Source organism: Coloeus monedula (genome assembly GCF_965178545.1).
Source record: "Coloeus monedula genome assembly, chromosome: 21".
Lineage (NCBI taxonomy): Eukaryota > Metazoa > Chordata > Aves > Passeriformes > Corvidae > Coloeus > Coloeus monedula.
In genome coordinates, this window is record NC_138801.1 from 8,909,670 (window position 1) to 8,931,247 (window position 21,578).

The 21,578-nt window shown below is 61.6% G+C and overlaps 1 protein-coding gene across 1 annotated transcript in view; it reads left to right on the forward strand.

Moving 5' to 3' along the window:
* Window positions 1-3,184: 3,184 nt before the first annotated feature.
* The window catches only part of NIBAN2 (niban apoptosis regulator 2), a 29,516-nt gene continuing 11,122 nt past the window's right edge, over window positions 3,185-21,578 (forward strand). Inside the window, exons 1-4 of the mRNA XM_082295206.1 lie at window positions 3,185-3,254; window positions 16,991-17,121; window positions 20,289-20,417; window positions 20,501-20,606. Of these exons, the coding sequence (XP_082151332.1) occupies window positions 3,200-3,254; window positions 16,991-17,121; window positions 20,289-20,417; window positions 20,501-20,606 (421 nt within the window). The 5' untranslated portion in view covers window positions 3,185-3,199. The remainder of the gene's footprint in view (window positions 3,255-16,990; window positions 17,122-20,288; window positions 20,418-20,500; window positions 20,607-21,578) is intronic.

Here is a 21,578-nt window from a genome sequence, read left to right on the forward strand (position 1 = left end):
GCAGAGGGATATGGGGAAGGAGAGCAGCGAGTTGGGAGCTGAGCCTGCCAAAGGGGATGGATTTAAAGACATCCTCGAGAGGGATGGAGCCAGCAGGGGAGGAAGGAGGGCAGTGGGGGGCTGTGCCTGCACCCCTTGTGCAGAGCCAGGCTGGGCTCCCAGAAACTACAGCTGGAGAGGAAGGACAAACCATTCCTATCCCCATCCCCATCCTCCTCAGGCATCCATCAGGGTGGAAGGGACAAAGGAAACTCTGACCAGGAGCACAGGGACAATTCCCTCTTCATGTAGCCATGTGGGGATAAACCAAAATGTGCTGGAGAAGGACAAACCACTCCCATCCCCATCCCCATCCTCATCCTCTTGAGGCACCCATTGGGGGGGTGGGGAAGGAGAAAACCCTGAGCAGGAGCACGTTGGGGACAATCCCCTCTGCTCGTGGCCATGTGGGAATGCACCAAAATGTGCTGGAGAGGAAGAACAAACCACTCCCATTCCCATTCCTGTTCCCATTCCCATCCCAACCCTCCTGGGGCACCCATCAGGATGGCAAGGAGGAAGGAAACCTTGACCAGGAGCACGCTGGGGATGTGGCCATGTGGGAATGAACCCAAACGTGCTGGAGAGGAAGAACAAATTCCCATCCCCATCCTCCTCAGGCATCCATTAGGGCATCAGGGGTGAAGGAAACCCTGACCAGGAGCACACCGGGGACAACCCCCTCTGCCCGTGGCCATGTGGGAATGCACCAAAATGTGCTCAACTGCTGAGTTTCGAGTTCCCAAATGTCTCCAGTCACAATAAAACCCTTCAGACAACTGCTTTACTTTCCTCTCCCAAGCTTTAGCAGCTGAGCCTGTCTCTGCCACCAGCCAGCCAAAAGCCCGGTGCTGTGCCACCATGTGACGCTGTCTGACGGTGCCAGCACATCGTGCCCACCTGCAGGTGGTTTTTGGAGCCCCAAAAGCAGCCCGTGTGTCTGTGTGACAGCTATTTCTGCGTGCCACAGACATCCCCTTCCCGTCTGCAAACCAACAATATGAACGCTGTCTATTTTTTACCTTTTCATTCAGCTTTTAGTTTTTTATTTAAAAAACACCCCAGTGGGCAAAAGAGGTGGGTGATGACTCAGTGCTCCAGTGCTTGTGTGGATTAATTTTTCAAAAATAAGGCTTTTAAACCACTTACTCGGTTTATTTAGCAGGACTGTGTGTGCACTGCCTAAATCATATCCCATACATTGCTTTTTTGGAAGGGATGAAGCTTGGTTTCTAATAATGAAGTTATTTACATGGATAGATATTCCCATTTATTTTCAATTTGAAGGGAGTGGATGCATTTTCATCGCCTCTTAAATACCATCACCCCACTAAGACAGAATTCCAAATTAACTCAGAGCCAGACTCCTCAGGGATCAGCACTGGGGAAAGTGTTTAAAAGAGGAATGATTTTCTATTGGAAATGAGATCTCGCTGCAGATAAATTTCCCACGAGAATCCCTCGATATCAGCAGCATTTTGGCCAGGCAAACAAACTACAAACAAGCCCTCTGCTAAGGGTAAAGCCTTCCTACGGAGCATCACGGGGGTGGGAAAGGGAAATATTCCAGCTTTGGAATTATTTTCCCATTGAAATGAGTCCGAGGGCTGAGAACAGTGTTAGGATGGAAAAGGCTGATGCACCGTGGGCATTCCCGAGGGTGCTGGCACAGATGCAGGTGGCATCTGAGTGCCAGTTGACGTCCTTGATTTTGGCCACGTGGGGAGTGTTCGGCTCGGAGGGATCACCCGCATCCCTCCCTGCGCCCCTGCCCAAAAAAAGCGGATTCTTGGCTCCAGGGTGGCATCCCCCTGGCACTGCGAGGGGGAAGGACCCGCTGGTGTCCCCCGGGGTGGTGGCACCGCTGCAGGGCTGGTGGCACAGGCGGGGAGGGATGTGAGCATCCTGCCGCCCCCTGCCCAGCCCCGCGGCGGCCGAGGGCAGCTATTTCAGGAGGATAAACAGGATGCCTCAGCCCGGCCACCTCCGATCCTCCCTCCCACCGCTCCCGGGTAAACAAGTCCAGCCCAGGAAAAGCCTCCTGGAGCCCTTTCCACGTTTCCAAGCCAAGCAGCTGAGACGAGCTTCGCCCAGCCCAGCCCCAGCTTCCAGAGGTCTGGAAGCATCCAGGGAGCAGAGCGATCCCAAGGCATGCATCCACCTCGGCAGCGACTCCCCGGAGCCGCCCTGAGGCTGGGAACAGCTTGAACTTTCTGGTCACGCCACCACGTCCTCCTCCTCTTCCTCCCTCGGTCACACCCCGAGCTGCTGGCGGTGCCCGGGCTCTGGGAATGACGCCGGCGAGGCCTTTCCTCCCTGCGGATCGTGCCCAGGCAGCGCCGCAGGATCCTGCGAGGGCCGTTTCCGCCTGTTGCTCTCGGCAAAGGAGCCGCGGCAGCAGCAAGAGGAAGGAGGAGCTTTTCCACCGCTTCCTCCAGCGCCGCAGCTCCAGCTGCTCCCTTCCCGGCCGTGTCCGAGGAGACTTTGCAGGATCGGTGGAACATTCCCGGGTTTAGTGTCGCTCTCCGAGTGTGCCCTCCTGCTCCCTGAGATGCCCCCATCCCGGGACAGCTCCTGCTCCCAAATCTGTGGCCGGGGCGGGTTTTAAATCAACTCGAGCGTTTCCCATCGCGTTCTCCCGCGGGCTGGGGAGGGCGCGGGGCCCCTCGCTGTGCCCGCTGCCCGCCGGCTCCCACGCCCGCTCTCCACCTTGGCAGCGCCCGAGCCAAGGTCAAGGCTGGCGGCCGCGGGGTGTGGGCGCAGGTGGGACGGAGCCCGGGTGTTGCAATGCCGGGGCTGGGGCAGCGCGGTGCCAGGACGGAGCCGGTTTTCCCAGCGGGACTGTGGAGGGGGGACGACACCGGGCACTGCCCAGCGCCCGGCTCCATCCTGCCCATCCCCCTCCTCCCCCTCCGGCAATTAGCGCGGCTAATTACCAGCCGGGGGGACACTCGCAGCCTCTCCCTGCTCCCGGGGGCGGCGGGAGGGACGCGGGGCGGTGCGGGAGGAGTGGCCGGGGGGGGCCGTGGGGCGCCGCGCTGCCGGGCCGCCCCGAGCGCTGCCTTCCTCCTCCTCCTCGTCCTTCTCCTCCTCCTCCTCCCTCTTCCCTCCTCCTCCTGCCGCTCCTCCCGCCGCCCGGCCCGGCCCGGCTCCGCTCGCCATGGGAGATGTGGTCTCCACGCACCTGGACGAGGGTCGCCGCCAGCACATCGCGGGTGAGCCCCCGACGCGCCCCCCGCTCCGCTCCTCCTCGGCGGGATCTCCCCATCCCTCCTTCAATCCCTTTGGGACCCCCCCGCTCAGTGTTCCCGGGACCCCCACGCCTGCTCTTCGCCTCTCTCTCGCTCTCTAAACTTTTTAATTTTTAGCTTCCCCGTGGTTTTGCCTGGGCGCAGCTCGGGGGGCTCCGGGGGGTACCCGAGGTGCCCGTCTGCCTCCCAAATGGAAGGTTGGATTGTGCCGGGGGTGTTTGTGTTGGCGGCGGGGCTCGGGGACCCCTCGGGCTGCGGGGAGGGGAGAGGGGAGCTGGGCTCCGGGGGGATGCTGGAAGCCGGGTCCAGCGCGGGGACACCGCTGTCAGCACGAGGACTGCTGGGGCTGGCTGGCAGATGAGTCTCATCCCCCTTTGCATTGCTGGGAGATCATTAGGAAAAGCCCTCCTCAAAGGTTCTGGCTGCCTCCAGCCTGCCCCTGCACAGGCAGGACACAGCCGTGCCCCCGCCAGCGCCGTGGGACGGGCAAGGGTGACAATGGGGTCATTGAGAGCCCGTCTGTCCCCGGGCGGCAGCGCCTCGCCCGTGGCACAGGATGTCTGGCCAGAGCTGCCTGGGAAGCGCGGAACGCGGGGTTACGGCTCCGCACAGGCTGGGATTGTGTGAAGCAGTGGCTGGGGGGGCGGTCAGGACTGCTAATTGGGGTCTGTGGTGACACTCCTGACCCCTGTGAGTGGGGTCACCCCTCCGTCGCGGTGCTGGGCTCCCCCAAGCCATTTTGTGATGCGGGCTCTTGGCTCCCCGGGGCTGCTGAGCGGGCAGCACGTAACCTCCGAGCCCTTTCACGCCCCAGCTGTGGTTTCAGCTCCCCAGGCGGGCAGAGCCTCGTCTCCAGTGGGTGAAGCCACCCCCGCACCCAGCGGAGCCGCACCTGGGTGGGTGTCACCGCCGAGGGTGGCTTCGTGCTGGACCTTGCGCCTCTCGCAGGCAGCTCAAGGGCTGGGGAGCGCCGATGTTTTGGAGGTGACTCCGCCATATCACTCCTCTGTCTCGGCCATAAAGCCGCGGGAGTGGCTCTGAAGTCCTTTTGTCCCCGAGGGCTCTGGGGGAAGAGCTGCTGCCGGCGGAGCAGCGCTGGAGCTGCCGTGGGGCTGGCACAGGGACACGGTGTCTCGCGGGGCAGCCCCTCCGCCCTGCCAGGCCCCATCCTGGCAGGAATGCTTACGTGGTATGCGGCTCAGCAGGACGCCAGCAGGTTTCTGAGCTTTGAAGGAGAGCTTGGAACTCGCTCTGGGGTTTTCATCTCGCATTAGTTAAAGCTCAGCCTGGCTGATCCGCGAGGCTGCACCGGGTCGGGGCTGCCCGTGGCGCGTTTGGATCCAAAGCAGATCCCGAATCTCCCTGTAACTTGCTGGTTGTCTGTGCAGAGATAGCTCCCTGTGCAAGCCCCTGTGATCCTAATCCTGAAGAATAACAAGGAAAAGCCTGGCTGGGTTTCCTGTGCAGGGATCTGTCTCTGATGGGTCAGGGACTGGGTGTTTGCAAGGCCAGGCTGGATGGTTGCACCCCGGCAGGGGCTGAGCTGTCAGCCCAGGGTGGGTTTTAACCCATGCCTGGGGGCTGCAGAGGCCTTTTCGTGGGAAAAAAAGTTTTAATGGGAAAAAGATTTCCTGAGGGAAAAAAAAAAAAGATTCCTGTGGAATAGGATTATGGAGACTGGGCTGGAAGATGCTGCAGCTCCAGAGGTTTGGGGTGAGTAGGGGGGGACACACCTGTACTGGGACACCTCCCTGTGAGAGACTGGGGCAAACTGGGTTCCTGGAGCACCTCTGTGCTCCTGCCAGGGCTCCTGGCTGGCTGAGGATCCCCCGGAGCTGGGAGGGGCTGTAACCCAGCAGGCAAGGCACGACTTGCTGTCAGGCATGCAAAGCAACGTGGCGGGGAAAACTCCGGGTTTTCCTGCCTAGCTCGGCCTGTTCTCCGCTGCCGCTGCCCCAGGAGGGATCCAGCCCTTCTCCAAGCAGCTTTTCCCACTTGTCCTCCCAAATTTGGGGAGTTTGGATTTGCTGTCCAGGCTGCCATGACCCCTGGTTGCTAGAGGAACAGGAGCTCTTTGTGCTTGGCAGTGCTTCCCAAGGTTGCAGCCTCTTAGACCAGCAGAGCTGCTGGGGAGAGCCTGGGCCAGACCTGTGCCCCTCCTGGGAATGGGTTAAAGGCAGGAGGAGGTGGGAAAAGCCCTGCCATGCCCACAGTGCCCAGGCTGTGGGGTCCCATGCCCTGTCCCGGCCCATGTGGTTGTGGCTGCGTGAGGCTCGTGCCAATGTCTCCCAGAAGTCACGAGCCACACACGCGTGACTTGGGTGGCTCAGGACCAGGGTCTTTCCTCCCTCTGGTGGGGCTGGAGGGCTCCAGGCAGACATGGAGGCAGCTCCCTGCTGGGGATGCTGGGGCTGTCTGGAGGAGCTCTCTGCAGCTCCTGCACTCCAGTCTCCAGGGTCTCTCTGACCAGTGCTTCCTCCTGCCACCCTGGTTTGGACATCTTCCTGCCTGAGTCATCCAGTTTGTTTGTCAACACCCTTCGGCTGCCCTCCTCCTCCTCTTCCTCCCAGATGTGGTTTGGGAGTTGCTTCCAACCTGCTCTATGGGCTGGAGCAGGGACTGGCTCATCCTCCTTGTGCAAGGACGCCCAGCATGGGCACCCTCAGCTGGGCACACGAAGGTGGCAGGGATGGAGTGTCCTGGGAAACCAGGGTGTCACTGGGTGCCCTAGAGTTTTGCAGTGTCCTCTCCTGTCCGGGGCAGTGGGTGCTCTCAGCATGGGACTGGATGAAGCTCTTCCCTCATGCTGGAGTAACTCCTTCCCTAGAGCATCCCATGGACCCCTCCTGCTGGGGGCTGAGGTGAAGTGTGGCTGGCAGGAGCTGGCTGGGGTCTGGGTGGAGCTGGTACTCCTGAGCCCAGGGGTGGCAGAGCCCAGGGATGCAGCAGGAGCCGCCGGATGTCTCCGTGACCAGAGGGATGTGGGGGTGGGTGGCAGCACAGGGAGGGTCCCTGGGAGCTCACACCTTGCTCTGGCATCTCCGGGGAGTCGCCAGCCCGTTAATTACGGAGTGAAGCAGCTGCTAATTTCGGGGTAGGACTTCCACGGGCACCAGCCCACGCAGAGGTGGCGGAGGTGACACCGAGCCTCATCCCTGGAGCCGGACCTGCAGCCTCCCTGCTCCAGCGAGCTTTGCCAGGCATCGGTGTCTGCATATCCCTGATCCCACCAAGCAGGAGGCTGGATGCCGATGGCATGGGCTGCAGGGCCGGCTCCAGATGTGCCAGAAGGCACCAGGCTGTGGCGAGCCCCAGGGATGGAGGGCTCGGTGTCCTCCTCCTGCTGGCAGCGGGAGCAGGTTCGCTGTGGCTTTTCCCTAAGCGTGACACTCATTTCCCAGCCTTTGCCGCAGCTCAGCTCCAGCCGGCGTGGGAGGCAGAGGCTGCCGGGCTCTGGGGTTGGTCTTGAGGCTGAAACCCTCACCCTGCCCCGGGGGAGCCGCGCAGGGAGGCTCCGAGGGCTCGGCGCTGCAGCCGTGGAGTGGTTTCTCCCAACGAAACGTGTGTCTTTCATCGCCAAATAAATAACTCCCCTGGCACGTCAGGGCTCCCTGCCAGCGGCGAGGGCTGGTTCTGGCAAGCTGGGGCTTTACCTGCAGCCGTCGTGTCGGGGCACGGGGCGCGCTCCGAGCCAGCGTGTTGGGGCAGGGGACATTGTTCTGGTGGCCTTCCCACGTGGGCGGGCCATGGGAGCCCTCCCGGCCGTGCTCAGCCCCGGGGCAGAGCCTGCCTTCCCTCGGGGAGGGCTTTCCCTGCCTCCCCCAGCCAGGGTTTAGCCACAGGCTTCGGCTGGAGCGAGCTGGGGCACGCACGGAGGGGATCCCTGCTCTGCCTGCGAGAGGCAGGGCTGGGACAGGAGGAACTGAGCCAGGATGGCAGCTGAGAGCTCTCCTTGGGCCAGCCTAGGGAGAGGAAATATCCCTAGAACAGGACACCCCCACGGCAGTGTCAGACACCCCAAAACCCACTGCAGGGACACAGCCAGGAGCTGGGATTTCCCAAGCCTTTGCCTCCCCTCCTGCCCAAATCACTGCAGAGGCTGGCTCAGAGCTCAGAGGGGCTCGGTGCCTCTTGGCACAGCCCCTGTCAGCTCCATCCCACCCTCCTGGGACCGACAGGCTCCGTGACTCCAAGCTTTCCAGCAGGAAGAAGGGCTGGAGGGATCCAGAGATGTTTATCCATGGGCACTTGATGGGGCAAGGTGTGAAGGCAGGTGAGGATGGGCTCTCCAGGATCTGCTCTGCCCCTGCAGGACCCAGCTCTGCTCCCACCACCCACTTTGTGGGGGATCTCACCTCATCCTGGGGCTGCAGCCCCCAGAGCCCACCTGGTGAGGTCCCCAAGCAGGAGCTGTGCCCCGTCCCCAGCCCCTGGCTGGCCTTGAGGCCCTGTCCCGTGCCTGGGGGTGACTGCAGTGGCTCCATGGAGAGCCCAGTGCCAGGGCCAGGAGGGGAGGGAGGAAGGGGCAGAGCAGAGCAGCTTTTGCTGCCTCCCAGTCTCTTGGACCAGCAGGGGAGGAAGCAATAAAACTCCACCTTTTCCCCCTTTTCAAAGGGAAAGAGCAGCGACATCTGACACAGGCCCCAGCTCTGGTAGAGCACAGTGCCCTTCTCTGTGCCTTCCTGCCCTTTGCCATGCCCTCCTGCCCTTCTTTGTCCACTCCTGCCCTCGCTGGCAGGGATCTCTCTGGGGAATTCCTCTTGGGAACTCGGCCTCCTTCACTAGGGGAGTCCCCAGATGGGACATTCCCTCACAGCAGGATGGATGGGACACTGCCCTGGAGGTGACAGAGGACCTGGGGCAGGGTCTCGCCCATCTCCTGCTATGCTGGTGGCTCCTGGGACACAGGACACTTGTCCTGGCTTCCTTTCTCCCTCTGCCAGCTCTGCTCAGCCCCTTGGGAGGTTTCCCTGCATGAAGGAATGTGCCCAAAGCTGAGATGAGCCAGCTCCCAGACCCCAAAGTAGTGGTGGGACAGCATCCTGTGGGATGAGTATGGAGGAGCTGGGGGGGGAGCTCCAGGACAGGCTCCAGGACAGGCTCAGGGCTGTTTTCTTCAAATCCCTCTTGGCTGGGTTGTTTTTTTGGATACACATAAAAATCTTTGTTTGGTCTCCTCCCCCGGGGCTGGATTGGGTTTCCCACTGGCACTGTCCAGCTGGGCACAGGGACAGTGTGCCAGGTTTGGTGCCTCTCCCTGGGGCTGGGCACAAGGGAAGCGGCTGCCGGGACATCCCGGAGCACGGACTGCCGGCCCCCAGGTGCCCCCAGCGTAGGAGATGCCCAAGTTTGCTCCATCCCCTTTGCCGTGGGGACCTCAGTTCCCTGTCCCACGGCTCCCAGGAGGATGTGGATGCCTGTGCACACCCCGGATTGCGCCATTCCCGAGGGCTGCAATGCAGCCCAGCCGGTGCTGGGGGATGAGCTGGACCTTGTCTGGGCAGGGGTGGTGCTGGGTCCCACCCTGCTGTGGTGAGAACCAGAGTGGTGGCAGCTCTTCTCCACCCTGGCCAGGTGCTGGTGGCACCCAGGGGGGCGAGGGACACGTGGGGTGATGTGGTTGCAGCCAGGATGAGGGCAGTGGGTGCTGGTCCAGCTCAGGGTTTGGGGTTGGTGTTCAGCTTGAGCCAAGTCCCCTACAGGGATGCTCCATCCTCCCACAGCCACCTGTGTCCATGGGACATATCCTGACAGTCCTGGGAGTGCAGTCACCTCTGCTGGTGGCTTGAGCCCGGTCCCTGTGCCCACTGTCAGGTGGCTCTCTGCTTTGGGGTGGCTTTAACCCAGCTATGAGGGCACCTGTGCCCCACGGCTTTGGAGCATTGCCCCAAAGGCTGCTCCAAGGGGAAAGGGGGCTTGCAGGTTGGATGGGGGCAGGAATCTCCTCCTCCCACATCCCTCGGAGGCTGTTTGGGCAGGGAGGCTCAGGGCAGGCACCTCGGCCCAGCCCCGGGAGCCGCTGGAAGGCCCCGCTGCTGTTTGTTATTCACAGGCACATTCCTCGCACGCAGCAGCCCCGCACTGCCTTGTTCCCGGGAAGCAGCGGGACACCGGCATCCACGCCACGGGAAAACACCCGCCAGCACGTAGCCGGCCGCTGATCCCTGTCCTGCCGGGCTGGACGTGACCCCGAGCCACGGCAAGGGGCTGGAGCAGGGGGCTGAGCCCCGCTCACAGCCGGGATAGCGGAGCAGGAGCAGCGGTGTCCAAAGAAGCAGCAGAAGGTGTCCAAAGCTTGGCTGAGAGTGTTTTTTTCAGTGTTTTTCAGCTGTTCAGAGGTTGAGGAGCTGCTGCTGAATGTGTCGCTTCATTTTTAAACCCGTGGTTGGCTCCAGAGCCTCGCAGGGCCATGGGAGCACGGCTGTGTCCCCGCAGGTTGGACTGCCGTGGGCTGGGAGGGCAGCGGCGTTGGTGGTGGGAGATGGGCTGGGTGCTCCAGGGTGGGCACACAGCCCTGGGTGGGCACACAGCCCTGGGAGCACCCGCGGGGTCCCAGCCGGCCGAGGGGACAGCGCAGGGTGCTGGGTCTGGGGGCAGCTCTCGCAGAGCCGTGTCCCCGGCGGGTGCCCCAGCCCTGCGCTGGCACCACGGGCGCTTCTGACTCATCCGGGGGCAGAGCCCGGCACGGCACAGGCACGGCCAGAGAGGATGAACCGGTTCAGGCCCGGCCCCAGCTGGTTTCTCCGGCGAGGCTCCGCTGCCTCATCCCTTCCTACCCGGCCTGCCCAGCCTTCCCAGCGCGGCTGAGTCACAGCGCAGCCGGCCGCTCCCGAGCTGCTCCTGGGGGAGGCACGGCGTGCTCCCTTTCCACCCCCACCGGCCTTCGGAGCTGGTTTTGGGCAATACTTTCAGTTCTGAAAATATTCCCGGTGGATTTTGGATAGTGCTGGAGCCTGGCAGCGCCCCTGTCCTGCCACCTCCCTGGCGCTGAGCCCTGCCTGGCATCAGAGCAGCCTCTGCTCCTGTCTTGTTCCAGTCAAGCTCAGTGCCAGTCCTGAGAGCAGCCCGGAGCAGGAACACCCCGGGGTGGGTTTGGGTGGGTTTGTGTGAAGGGTGTGGGGAGGTCAGAGGGGAAACTCTCCCAGATTTTGCTCTCCCACATTTTCCTTTCCCTGCTCCAGCCTCTCCTGGTTTGTATGAGAGAGGGAAATACGGAGAGCTGCTGGGTCAGCCCCTGAGTTTTGCTGTTATTAGGAACAAAACCTCCTCCAGCCCTTCTCTGTCACAGTGCCCCGGGGTGAGGAACTGGTGCCCAACTTCCCCCAGTCCTGGCATCTCCTCTGGGTGCTCAGCCGGGCTGAGTCAGGCCCATATGAAGGAGTTTGCTGTTTCTGGGTGGAAATGAGCTCACATTCAAATTCCCGAAACCCTAAACTGCCGGCTGGGGCTTAACCCTTTGGGTGCACCCGTTGGCTCTGCAGGGTTCCTGTGCCCCATCCGTAGTGGCACTGTCCCTTGTGCTGGCTGGCACTGCACTCCTGGTGCTCGGCCTACCTGGAGCCATCTCCTGCTGTCACTGTCTTTCCCAAATTCCTGCTGGGGTGAGCCTGGGATGAGCCAGGACAGCCCAGGGCCATGGGTCCTGCTCAGAGTTCGTGGAGTGCCCTGGGCACCTCATCCATGGCATCCTGTGCCCCCCATCCATGTGTGCACCCCATCCTCGCCGTGCTGTTCCCTCGGGGGATGCCCACACACTCTGTCTGCACAATGCCAGGATTTGGGACACAGGAGGACAGCTGAGGGACAGTGGGAACATGGCCTGGCTGTGCCTGGACCAGGCAGCAGAGCGGGCTGGAGCAGCCCCACAGAGAGGGATGACCTGGGGACATCACCTGGGGACAGTCAGTGGCATCCACATCCCTGCAGTGGCTTTGTTTCCCTTGCTGGAAGAGCCATCACTGGCCCTGTCAGTGCCTCCGTGGTGATTGTCCCTATCAGTGCCAGTGGTCTGGGGCTGCTGGGAGCCCCCCCCGCAGCCTGTCCCCGCTCACTAATCATTTACTGGCTAAATTAGTAATTAACTCCTCCCCCAGCAGCCTCAGCAAGCTGCCCACGGGTCACCTGTCCCACAGGGACTGTCGCCAGGGCAGGGACACCCAGCAGAGGGACGTGAGGAGGTGTCCCCGCCGTGTCTGCTCCTGCCCTGCCCTGCAAGCACAGCCCTGCCATCCCCCCCGGCGGAGCTGCCCGGGGGACACCGGACACTGCGTGGGGCCGGGGGGAGCTGGCCTGAGTGCGGCTGTCCCACAGGGCTGGGGAAGGAGCCAGGCCAGGCCACAGCCCTCCCCCAGCCCAGGGGTTCTGCTTCAATGAGCTGGTTTGGCCTTTTTGTTTTTCTTCATTTTTTCTGGACCAAGAGGAAAATTCCCTGCCTGGGGTGAGGCATCCCTGTGGCACCCACAGGGGTTTGGGCACGCTGCGCCAGCTCCTGCTGCCACTCCACTCCTGGGATAGTGGAAGGTGTCCCTGCCCGTGGCAGGGTGTGGAATGGGATGAGCTTTGAGGTCACTTCCAACCCAAACCAATCTTTTCTTCCATGATTCCACGATTCCACATCCTCCCAGGGGGCTTCTGGGGAGGGCTGGGATTCCAAAGGCACCTCACCCCCTGGACAGATGTAAAGTGGACACGTGAGGGCCGTGGCTGCCAGACGGGATGTGGGCTTGGAGGAGGATGCAGATGACTGTTCCTACTGGGATTTGCCAGCTGCTGGCCTGCAGCCCCTCCGAGGGGGGTGTTGTGAGCACATGTGTGTGGATGTGCATGTTGGAAAAGAGAGGGTCCTGTGGAGACCTCATAGCTCCTTCCAGTGTCTGAAGGGGCCACAAGGAATTTGGAGAGGGACTTTCATGAGGAATTGTAGTGACAGGACAAGGGGGAATGGCTTCAAACTGAAAGTAGGGAAATTAGGTGAGATACTGGGAATAAATTATTCCCTGTGAGGGTGGGCAGGCCCTGGCACAGGGTGCCCAGAGAAGCTGTGGCTGCCCCTGGATCCCTGGCAGTGTCCAAGTCCAGGCTGGACAGGGCTTGGGGCACCCTGGGACAGTGGAAGGTGTGGCTGGGGTGGCACTGGATGGGCTGTAAGGTCCTTCCAACCCAACCCATTCCCTGATGCCCTGCTGATGGGTGTGCCTGTGTCTGTGGGTGCCCCAGAACTCTGATCCCCACTGCCTTTGGGAGCAGCTGAGGGACCAAGCCCTGGGGACACACCTGGGCTGAGCCCCGTCCCTGTCCCCATCAGTCTCTGTCCCACCAGGGACCCGTGGCATCCCCAATACCCCCGTAGGAGGTTGAGAGAACACTGAGAGAGAATGAGGAGGAGGAAGAGGAGGAAGGACAAGGAAATTTTGGAGCAGACCTGTGCAGGACTGACCTCCCGTGGCTGAGTCTGCTGAGCGGGCTGCCCAGGCCTGGGCTATTTCCAGCAGCACTCCCATTCTCACATGATCTCAAGGACATGAGGAAAACGAGCTCCAGACACACACTGGTGCTGGAAGGGCTCTCCACAAGCCTGGGAATGCGGGATGGGGTTTCTGGAGCTCTTGCTGTGGTGGAACAACCTGCAGGCAGCAAATGCAGCAGCTGGAGGGAAGAGCAAGGTCCAGCTGTGCAGGCTGGGCTCCAGGTGATCAGGGCTCTAGGTCACACCTGCAGCTCATGGATTGATTTTTTCCCCCACCTCTCAGAGGTGGGGCTGGCTCTGGTCTTATGGGAGGTTGGGATCAGAGTTGGCTCTGCCTTAGGGATGTGCCTGTGTTGGAGGGAGTCCAGAGGAGGCCAAGGAGCTGCTCCCAGGGTTGGACCCCCTCTGCTCTGGAGCCTGGTTGGGAGAGCTGGGGGTGCTCACCTGGAGAGGAGAAGGCTCCAGGGAGAGCTCAGAGCCCCTTGCAGGGCCTGAAGGGGCTCCAGGAGAGCTGGAGAGGGACTGGGGACAAGGCATGGAGGGACAGCACACAGGGAATGGCTTCCCAGTGCCAGAGGGCAGGGCTGGATGGGAGATTGGGCAGGAATTGTTCCCTGGGAGGGTGGGCAGGCCCTGGCACAGGGTGCCCAGAGCAGCTGGGGCTGCCCCTGGATCCCTGGCACTGCCCAAGGCCAGGCTGGACATTGGGGCTTGGAGCAGTCTGGGCCAGTGGGAGGTGTCCCTGCCCATGGCAGGGGTGGGATGAGTTTTAAGGTGCCTTCCAACCCAAACCATTCCATGATTCCATGTGTGGGGCTGATTACGCTGCTGGAGATGTTTCCAAGGGCAGCACACAGCCAGTCCCGGCTGCTGGACCAGCTTGGACAGTTTGCCTTTGGAACCCTGAAGGCAAAATCCACCTCCTGCCCTGGCTCAGAGGGACCAAGACCCAGCCAGGGCTGCCCTGGCCGGGCCGTGACCTCAGAGCAGGCGAGGGCTGCACCTGCCTTTGGGGCACCGATGGCTCCAGGGCTGTGCCCTGGCCGTGCCCTGCCTGGGCTCGGTGACAGCTGCGGTGGCACGGCCGGTCAGGGGGCTGGGCAGGACAGGAGCCTCCTCTCCCGGCTGGTTTCACCCACAGGAGCCTCGGGCTCTGCGCTCCTCGAGCGTCACCCGCGACAAGGACAAAGCTGTGCCGCCCTGCTCTGTCCCCGTGAACTCGCGGGGCCACCTGCCCTGCTGTGCCCACAGCACAGGCTGGGTGTGGGGGTCCCTGGGGACCTGGCAGGGAGGGCTGGAGCGTGGCTGGGAGCTGCTGTGGCCCTGTCCTTGCTCCCAGCATCCCACACCCACATCGGCTCGGGCTTTGCCGATGCCCAGAGCCCTCTCCGCGCCCTCCCCGGCTGTGCAGCCCCTTTATCCCCCTCCTCCTGCAGCCACCACGCGCGGCTGAGTCACGGAGAGGCAGGAGGGGCGCAGGAGGCTGGGGACAGAGGAGCTCTGTGACCAGAGGTGCTGGCACAGGGATCCTGCTGAGCCAGGCGTTGGTGCTGCCGGTGCTCTTGGAACCCCGCGGTGGCTTCCCCTGCCAGGAGCCGGCAGCCAGCGGGACGTGCCAGGGCCTGCGCCAGCCCCGCCGCCCCGCTGGGTGTGACAGGGACCGGCTGGTGGCAGGGGGAGGGTGCTGCGGTCCCCTGGCAAACACCGCGATTGGGAAAGCGCTGTGGGTGGGTGGCTGGGGACACCCGTCCCGGGGAGGTCCCCGTGGGTGCTCCTGTTTGCCAAAGCACTTTGTGGGTGTGTTGTTGGGAGGGGGTGAGGTCCCTTCCCTCCTTTGCCATGATGGTGAGGGGTCTGAGGACAGGTGACAATCTAGGGGTCCCCAGACCCCTCCAGCTCTCGGCTGGATGTGCAGCCAAAGCTGCTCAGGGAAGGACGGCCACTCGTGGGTGGCTTTGGTGGTGGAGCTGGAGCAGGGAATGCTCTCCGTAGCCCCCTGTGCTCCGTGTGCAGCCAGGGAATGCTCTCCGTAGCCCCCCGTGCTCCGTGTGCAGCCAGGGAATGCTCTCCATAGCCCCCCGTGCTCTGTGTGGAGCCAGGGAATGCTCTCCATAGCCCCCCGTGCTCCGTGTGGAGCCAGGGAATGCTCTCCATAGCCCCCCGTGCTCTGTGTGGAGCCAAGGAATGCTCTCAGCACTTCTGAGAGGCTTTGCTCAGCCTGATGAAGGAGCCGGTGGGCGGCTGAGGCAGTTCCTGAGTGTGACACATCAGCCCTGCCAGGGTGTTCTGGATGTGAGGGGTCAGGACACCCTCTGGCATCGTCAGCGTGGGCTTCCCATCCTCTGCTCAAGCAAAGCCCGGCTGTGCCACCACTAGCACCCCACATTTTGTCACCTCCTGATCCCACAGAGGGTCCATGTCCCTCTTGCTTCCCCAGGCTTGCCACCAGGGCTACCAGGCAGGGAACACCAGTGGCCCCAGACATCGCCCCAGCACCCCGGAGAGTGCTGCTGAGCCGGGGCAGATTTAGTCACCTCGCATGTTTGACTGCAAGTCTTGTTCCAACCTCTGCAAATAATTGACTTTTGCTTTCCCATTTACTTAAACCCTCCTAATTGGCCCCGCTGTTAATCAGGGAAGAATGAGTGACTAAGCCTGCCCGGGGACCTGGGGCTCCTTTTTTCCCATGGACTGAAAGGAAATGAAACCTCAAAACGTCCTTTTAAATCTCAGCTGTCTGCATGGCTGCCCAGAGCCCTGGCCAAAACCACACGGCTTGGGAGACGGGAATTGCAACAGAGGAGCTGCAGGGATGCCAGGAGGAAAGGCCAAAACCCAGGCTGAGGAATTGCTGTGCTGGGATGAGCTGGGGTGTCCCATCCTTTGCTGTGAATTTGTTAAATTCCCAGGGGTTTCCCAGGCTGATGCTGGTCTGTAGTTCGCTCCTGTGGCTGGTAGTGCTGGCATCTCCTCAGGGATGGCTCCATCCCTCCTTGGGCAGCATTTTCCTCTGGAGCCGCTCATCCCATGGGGATTTGCAGCACCCTGCAGCAAAGCTGCTCCTTGTGCTGCCTTGGCTGCCAGCTCCAGGCCGGCTCCTGCTGGAGGTTTTGGCTGCCGCTGGAGGTTTTGGCTCCTGCTGGAATTTTTGGCTGCTGCCAGGCTGTGCCGTGCGGGTGTGGGGGCTGTTTTGTCTGGGTTTGTGCCCCCAGCATCGCGCTGGCTCCAGCACCGGGATGCAGAGCCAGGATCCGTCCTCCCCACGCCCATCGCCGGCACTCTGGCGCAGCCTGAGCCGTCAGAAATTGTTGGAGGAGACTCAAATTCTTCATTTTTCACAGGCTCTGGGGCAAAGTTGACAGGGGAGTTCAAAGTCGAGGCCCCATGTGCCAAAAGCAGCTCGGGGGGAGTTGTTTCTCCAGCTTTGGGATGCTTTGGGACGGGGTTTTGGTGTGGGACCCCCATGGGGAGTCTGGAGCAGGGGTGGGGAGGGTGCTGGGTGGGTCAGGGTGCCCAAGAGAGTCCCATGGCTGCTACATTGGGGCAGGTAAAGCCCCGTCCCTGCTGCTGGGGGTGGGTTTGCAATGTGCTCCCACGCCCTGCATTGAGGGGCTGCCTGTGGGATGGAGGGCGTCTCCTCCAGTGTGGGGTGCAGGGGTTATGTGGCAGCTCAAGCTCTCCCAACACCTTGGACTCATCCCAGACTGGAGTTTGGGGTCCTGGTGGGGGTCCCTGCCTCACATGGGGGCTCCAGGCTGTCCTTTCCCCTCACCCTAACCCTAATCCCAACCCTGCTGCTTCACGAGCTGCAGGGCTGGGAGCCCCTTTGTGGGATGGCCCTTTGGGGGCACAGCGGGGTCAGGGGGGTTTGAGCAATGTTTGGGCTGGGCAATGGGGGGCTGCCCCTAATCCCAGCTGGCTGAGGTGGTCGGAGCTGGGCCAGGAGCTGCACAAGGCACAGGAAGCCTCGGCACCGCCGGAATCAGCTCAATGTCAGGAATTTCCTGCCGGGGAGAGGAATCCATGAAATTAATGTGAAAGGCCAAAAAAAAGAGATCATCCTGACCCCAAATCGGGCCCTGGGCTGGGCAGGGAGGGCGGAAGGCAGCGGGTTCTGCCGTGGTCCCTGCACCAAAGGCTGTAGGGTGACAGGGGAGGGGTCTGGGTGGGCGCTGGGGGCTTTCAGGCCCCAAACGCAGCCCGTGCCTGACGTGGCTCTGCTGTCCCTTTGCAGAGAAGACGGGAAAGGTGCTGGGCGAGTTCTGCCGGTGCTACAAGGAGCAGTTTGGGGTAGCTCTCTTCAACAGCGTCCGCTATGAGATCGAGGGCGCCGGGGGCCCGCAGGCCCAGCTGCTCCACCGCAAGGTAAGGGCTCCGTCCTGCAGATCCACGTCCTTCCCAGAGCCCAGGCACGGCCCCTGTCCCTGTCTCACCCACCCTGCTGGGTGGAATGTGGCCCTGTGCTCCTGGTCCAGCCCATCCCTGGGGCGTTGAATGCTGTGGGGCTCCCTGGGATGGTTTTTGTTCCCACCCCATGGAAGGGGCACGCAGAGGCAGCAGGGTAAGGCTGGCTTTGGATGTCGCAGGAGCTCAGGGACCCCTCAGTGCCCAGAGAAGCCCTGAGCAGCCGTGCCAGGCTGTGTCCTCCTGCTCCTGGCTGCGAGTGATGCTCCCACCTGGGCAAATTCCCAGGGAGGAGTAGGAAATCCCTGATCCCAGAGGTGGCTCCGAGTCTGACCTGCAGCAGCCACGTGTGTCCTGCCTGGCTGAAGGGATGGGATTTGTGGCCGTGGCTTCTGGCGGGGTGGATCCTGCCTTCCCCTCCCTCCCTCCCTCCTCCAAAGGCAGATGCACCTCAGGTGGGGCTGCTCACAAGCTGACATGGCTTGGGGTCCTCCCCGGGGTGGCTTTCTTGGGGTTTTCCCTGGCCAGGTTGGTGGAGCTGCTGTCCTTGAAAGCAGGAGGAGATGGGATTGCACATCTGCTTTTGTCTGGGGCTTAAAGGGGTGGCTCTGTTAAACCAATCAAGGAAATGCCTCCCTGAGCTCAGCCTCAAGCCCTGGGCGCTCACAGTGGCTGTGTCCCTGACCCACCCATGAAGGTGACACCTTGCCCAGGCACCAGGACGTGCCCCGTCCCCTCAGGGACCTGCCCGGGTGCTGGGTGTGTTAGGAAAAATAAAGGAGTGGAGGTTCCTGGAGAGGAGCCGGGCCCAGTGTCCTCAGCACCCCCGGGTTCCTCGGATGCCTTCAGCCCCCTCGGGAGGTGCCTCCATCCCCAGGTTGGTTGCTTCATCAAAAAGCTCCAGCAAGCAGCCCAGGAATGTCTGAGGGACAGCAGCAAGGTCGGGAGGTCAGGGACACTGCAAGTCTTGGAAAAACCCTGTGGAGAAACAGGAATTCCTCCTGCTCAGTGTCCTGTCTGCTGCCCAGCCCCTCGCAGGGACCCAGCAGTGCCACTGGCATGTCACAGTGCTCCAGACACCACATCCGTGAGGGATGAGCATCTCCACCTGTGCTTTGTGCCCTCCAAACATGCCCCAAAAAATTGTGGATGGCACGAGGATGGAGGGTGTCCTCCTGCCCGGCCTCAGCTGGGATGTGGCACTCGGGATTTTTAAATGTTCTTTATTTATTCCCCTTTTCCTGTGAGCTCTGTGGTGCTCGGTGCAGTGACACCAGGGGTGACACTGGTGGCCTTCCTGGGCAGGGGGGGACAGCAGGAACGGGGTGTGAAGAATGATCCAGGCACCTGAAACACCAGCAGGATACAACAGCAATGAGAATACGGAATAAACACGCCTGCCTTTGGTCTCTCCAGCAATCCAGAGCTCCTGAAAACCCATCCCTGACACCCTCTGCTCCCTCTGTGACAGGGATCAGGACAGCCCAGGGGCTCCCCGGCCCCTCCCTGCCCAGCCCCGAAGTTTGGCACACACCTGCCTGTCCCAAATACTTGAGGGAGCTGGGAGGAGCCCCCTCGGTGCCTCCCGGGGGTGAGGAGGGGACAGCAGTGCTGGGGCTCTCCAGGGTCCCCAGAACCGTGTCAGGGCTCAGCCTGGATTTTATCCCACCAGCAGCCCCGTCTGTGGGGCTCTGCCTGCCCTGAGCCACTTGAGGAGGGCTCATTCCCCTCGCATGAGTCACTGGTGGGCACTCCCCAGAGCTGGCACCTCCTTTCTGTCCCCATCCCTGCTGGTGGCCTCAGGGTTTGGGTTCTCCTTCCTCCTGCTGGTCCCCAGCCCTGCAGGGCTCACTCTGGGCTTGGTTTTCCCCGTTCCAAAGGCTTTGGGAAGCAGTGAGGAGCAGCCAAGCTGCTGTCAGACCTCCCCCAGCCCAGGGGGTGTGTGTCGGGCCTTGGGGACAGCAGTGAGGGTCCTGTGAGCCGGGAGAAGAGTGGGAAAAGCTCCTCCAGAAGGGTCCTGCTGCCGGGGCAGGGTGGGATCCAAGCCCTGCTGGTCCCTCCTGGTGGCCACCGTGGTGGAGGGTGGGTGGCCACGGCAGCAGAGGTGGCCGCCGCACGCTCCAAGCTTCACGAGAGCTCTCAGCTCCTGTTTATGTTCCTGGGATCATAAAAATTCCTGGGATGAATTCCTGGCTGCCTCAGGCAGGCTGTGTTTGGGATGGTGTCAACGCTGCTGGCCAGACGGTGCTGGAGAGCTGGGGAGGGGCTGCACAGCCGGGGCCCACGGGGTGTCCTTGGCCTGTTCCTGCCATGGAATCCTGCCATGGAATCATGGGATGGTTTGGGTTAAAAGGGACCTTAAAGATCACCCAGTGCCACCCCTGCCATGGGCAGGGACACCTCCCACTGTCCCAGGCTGCTCCAAGCCCCAATGTCCAGCCTGGCCTTGGGCACTGCCAGGGATCCAGGGGCAGCCACAGCTTCTCTGGGAATTCCATCCCAGCCCCTCCCCACCCTCCCAGGGAACAATTCCTTCCCAAAATCCACTCAAAATCTCTCCTGGTTTAAAACAGCTTTCACTGGTCCCAGTGAAGTCCAGAACATCTGAGCATCGTCTGGTGCTGGGCTCTATGGGGTGGCTTCTTGCTTTTCCCTGTCCCATCTGGAGACCCTGCTGAGCAGGGCTTGGTCCCTGCCACCTGCAGATGCCTCTGGCAGGACCTCCTGGCAGCAGTGCCACACATCCTCCCCGTGCCTCGTGCCAGGGAAATTGCAGCAGCTGGAGCAGGGAATTGCTCCTGCAGGGCTCTGCTCCAACCTTCCCCTCATCCAGGGGAGCTGGGGTGCCTCAGCTGAGCTCGGTGTGTCCCAGAGGGGAGATGCCAAGGGCAGAGGTGTCACCAGAGGTGTCACCACGTGGTGCCCCTCAAAGGCATCACCCAGATGCACCAATTCAGGCACCAAACTCCGCAAAGCTGTGGGAGATGGTGCAGTGGAGACCCTCAGCACGGCCCTAGCGCAGAAACACCCACCCAACCCACCGTGGACAGAGCTTGCCGAGCTCCCCAGGGCAGAGCTGTCCCCTGGCTGATCCCCTGTGCCTCCCACCTCCTGTCCCCTCCCTGCAGGTTCCACTGGAGGACCACGTCATCTACTCGGGCAACATCTTCCAGTACATCGAGGAGAACAAGAAGTGGAGGAACCGCTTCTGCGTGGTGCCGCACAACTACGGGCTGGTCCTGTACGAGAACAAACTGGTGAGGAGAATCCCCCTTCCAGCCATCTCCAGCGGGGTCATTCCCAAGGGGACACCCCATCCATGGCCGTTTCTCCTGCTCAGGCCTACGAGCGGGAGCTGCCGCCCCGGGTGCTGGTCAACAGTGCTGGCTACAAGATCCTCACCTCCGTGGAGCAGTACCTGGAGCTGGTCAACAACAGCCTGCCTGGTGAGGGCCCTTGTGCTGCTGGGCAGCCCTTGGGGACCTTTGGGTGGGTTTGGGGGGTGTCATCCCTGAGGGCCTTCTAGAAAAGGGAGATTTTGGGGTGTAGCATCCTTAAAGACCTTCTGGAAGGGGTAGGTTCGGGGTGTGATCCAGGAGGACCTTTTGGAAAGGGTGATTTTGGGGTGTAGCATCCTTGGGGACCTTTAGAAAAGGGTGGTTTTGGGGTGTAACATCCCTGAGGGACATGGGGAAAGTGGGTTTGGGGAGTAGCATCCTTAAAGACCTTCTGGAAGGGGTAGGTTTGAGGTGTGATCCCTGAGGACCTCCAGAAAGGTGGGTTTGGGGTGTAGAATCCTTAAAGAACTTCTGCCAGGGATAGGTTTGGGGTGCAGCATCCCTGGGAACCTTCAGAAAAGAGTGATTTGGGGATGTAACATCCTTGGGAACCTTCTAGAAAGGGGTGATTTTGGGATGTAGCATCCTTACAGACCTTCTGGAAGGGGTAGGTTTGGGGTGTGATCCCCGAGGGCCTTTGGAAAAGGATGATTTTGGGGTGTAGTATCCCTGGGAACCTTCTAGGAAAGGTGAGTTTGGAGTGCAGCATCCGTAAAGAACTTCTGGAAGGGGGTAGTTTTGGGTGTAGCATTCCTGGGGACCTTTAGAAAGGTGTTGTTTTAGGGTGCAGCATCCATAGGGATGATGGAAGGGATCATTTTAGGATGAAGAATCCCTGAGGGGAATAATCCTTCTTCAGGGAAGTGGTTTATTTGGGATGTAGCATCCCTGGGCACCTTTGGAAGGGGTAGTTTTGGGTAGTGGGGCTGTAGGGAAGGAGAACAGCCCCATCCCACAGTGGGGTGCGGGGTCTCTGCTGCTCAGGTCCTGCCACAGTCAGGAAGGGAGGAAAGGAGGGAGGGAGGGAGGGAGGAAGGGAGAGAGGGAGGGAGAGGGGAAGGAATTCGGAAGGAAGGAATT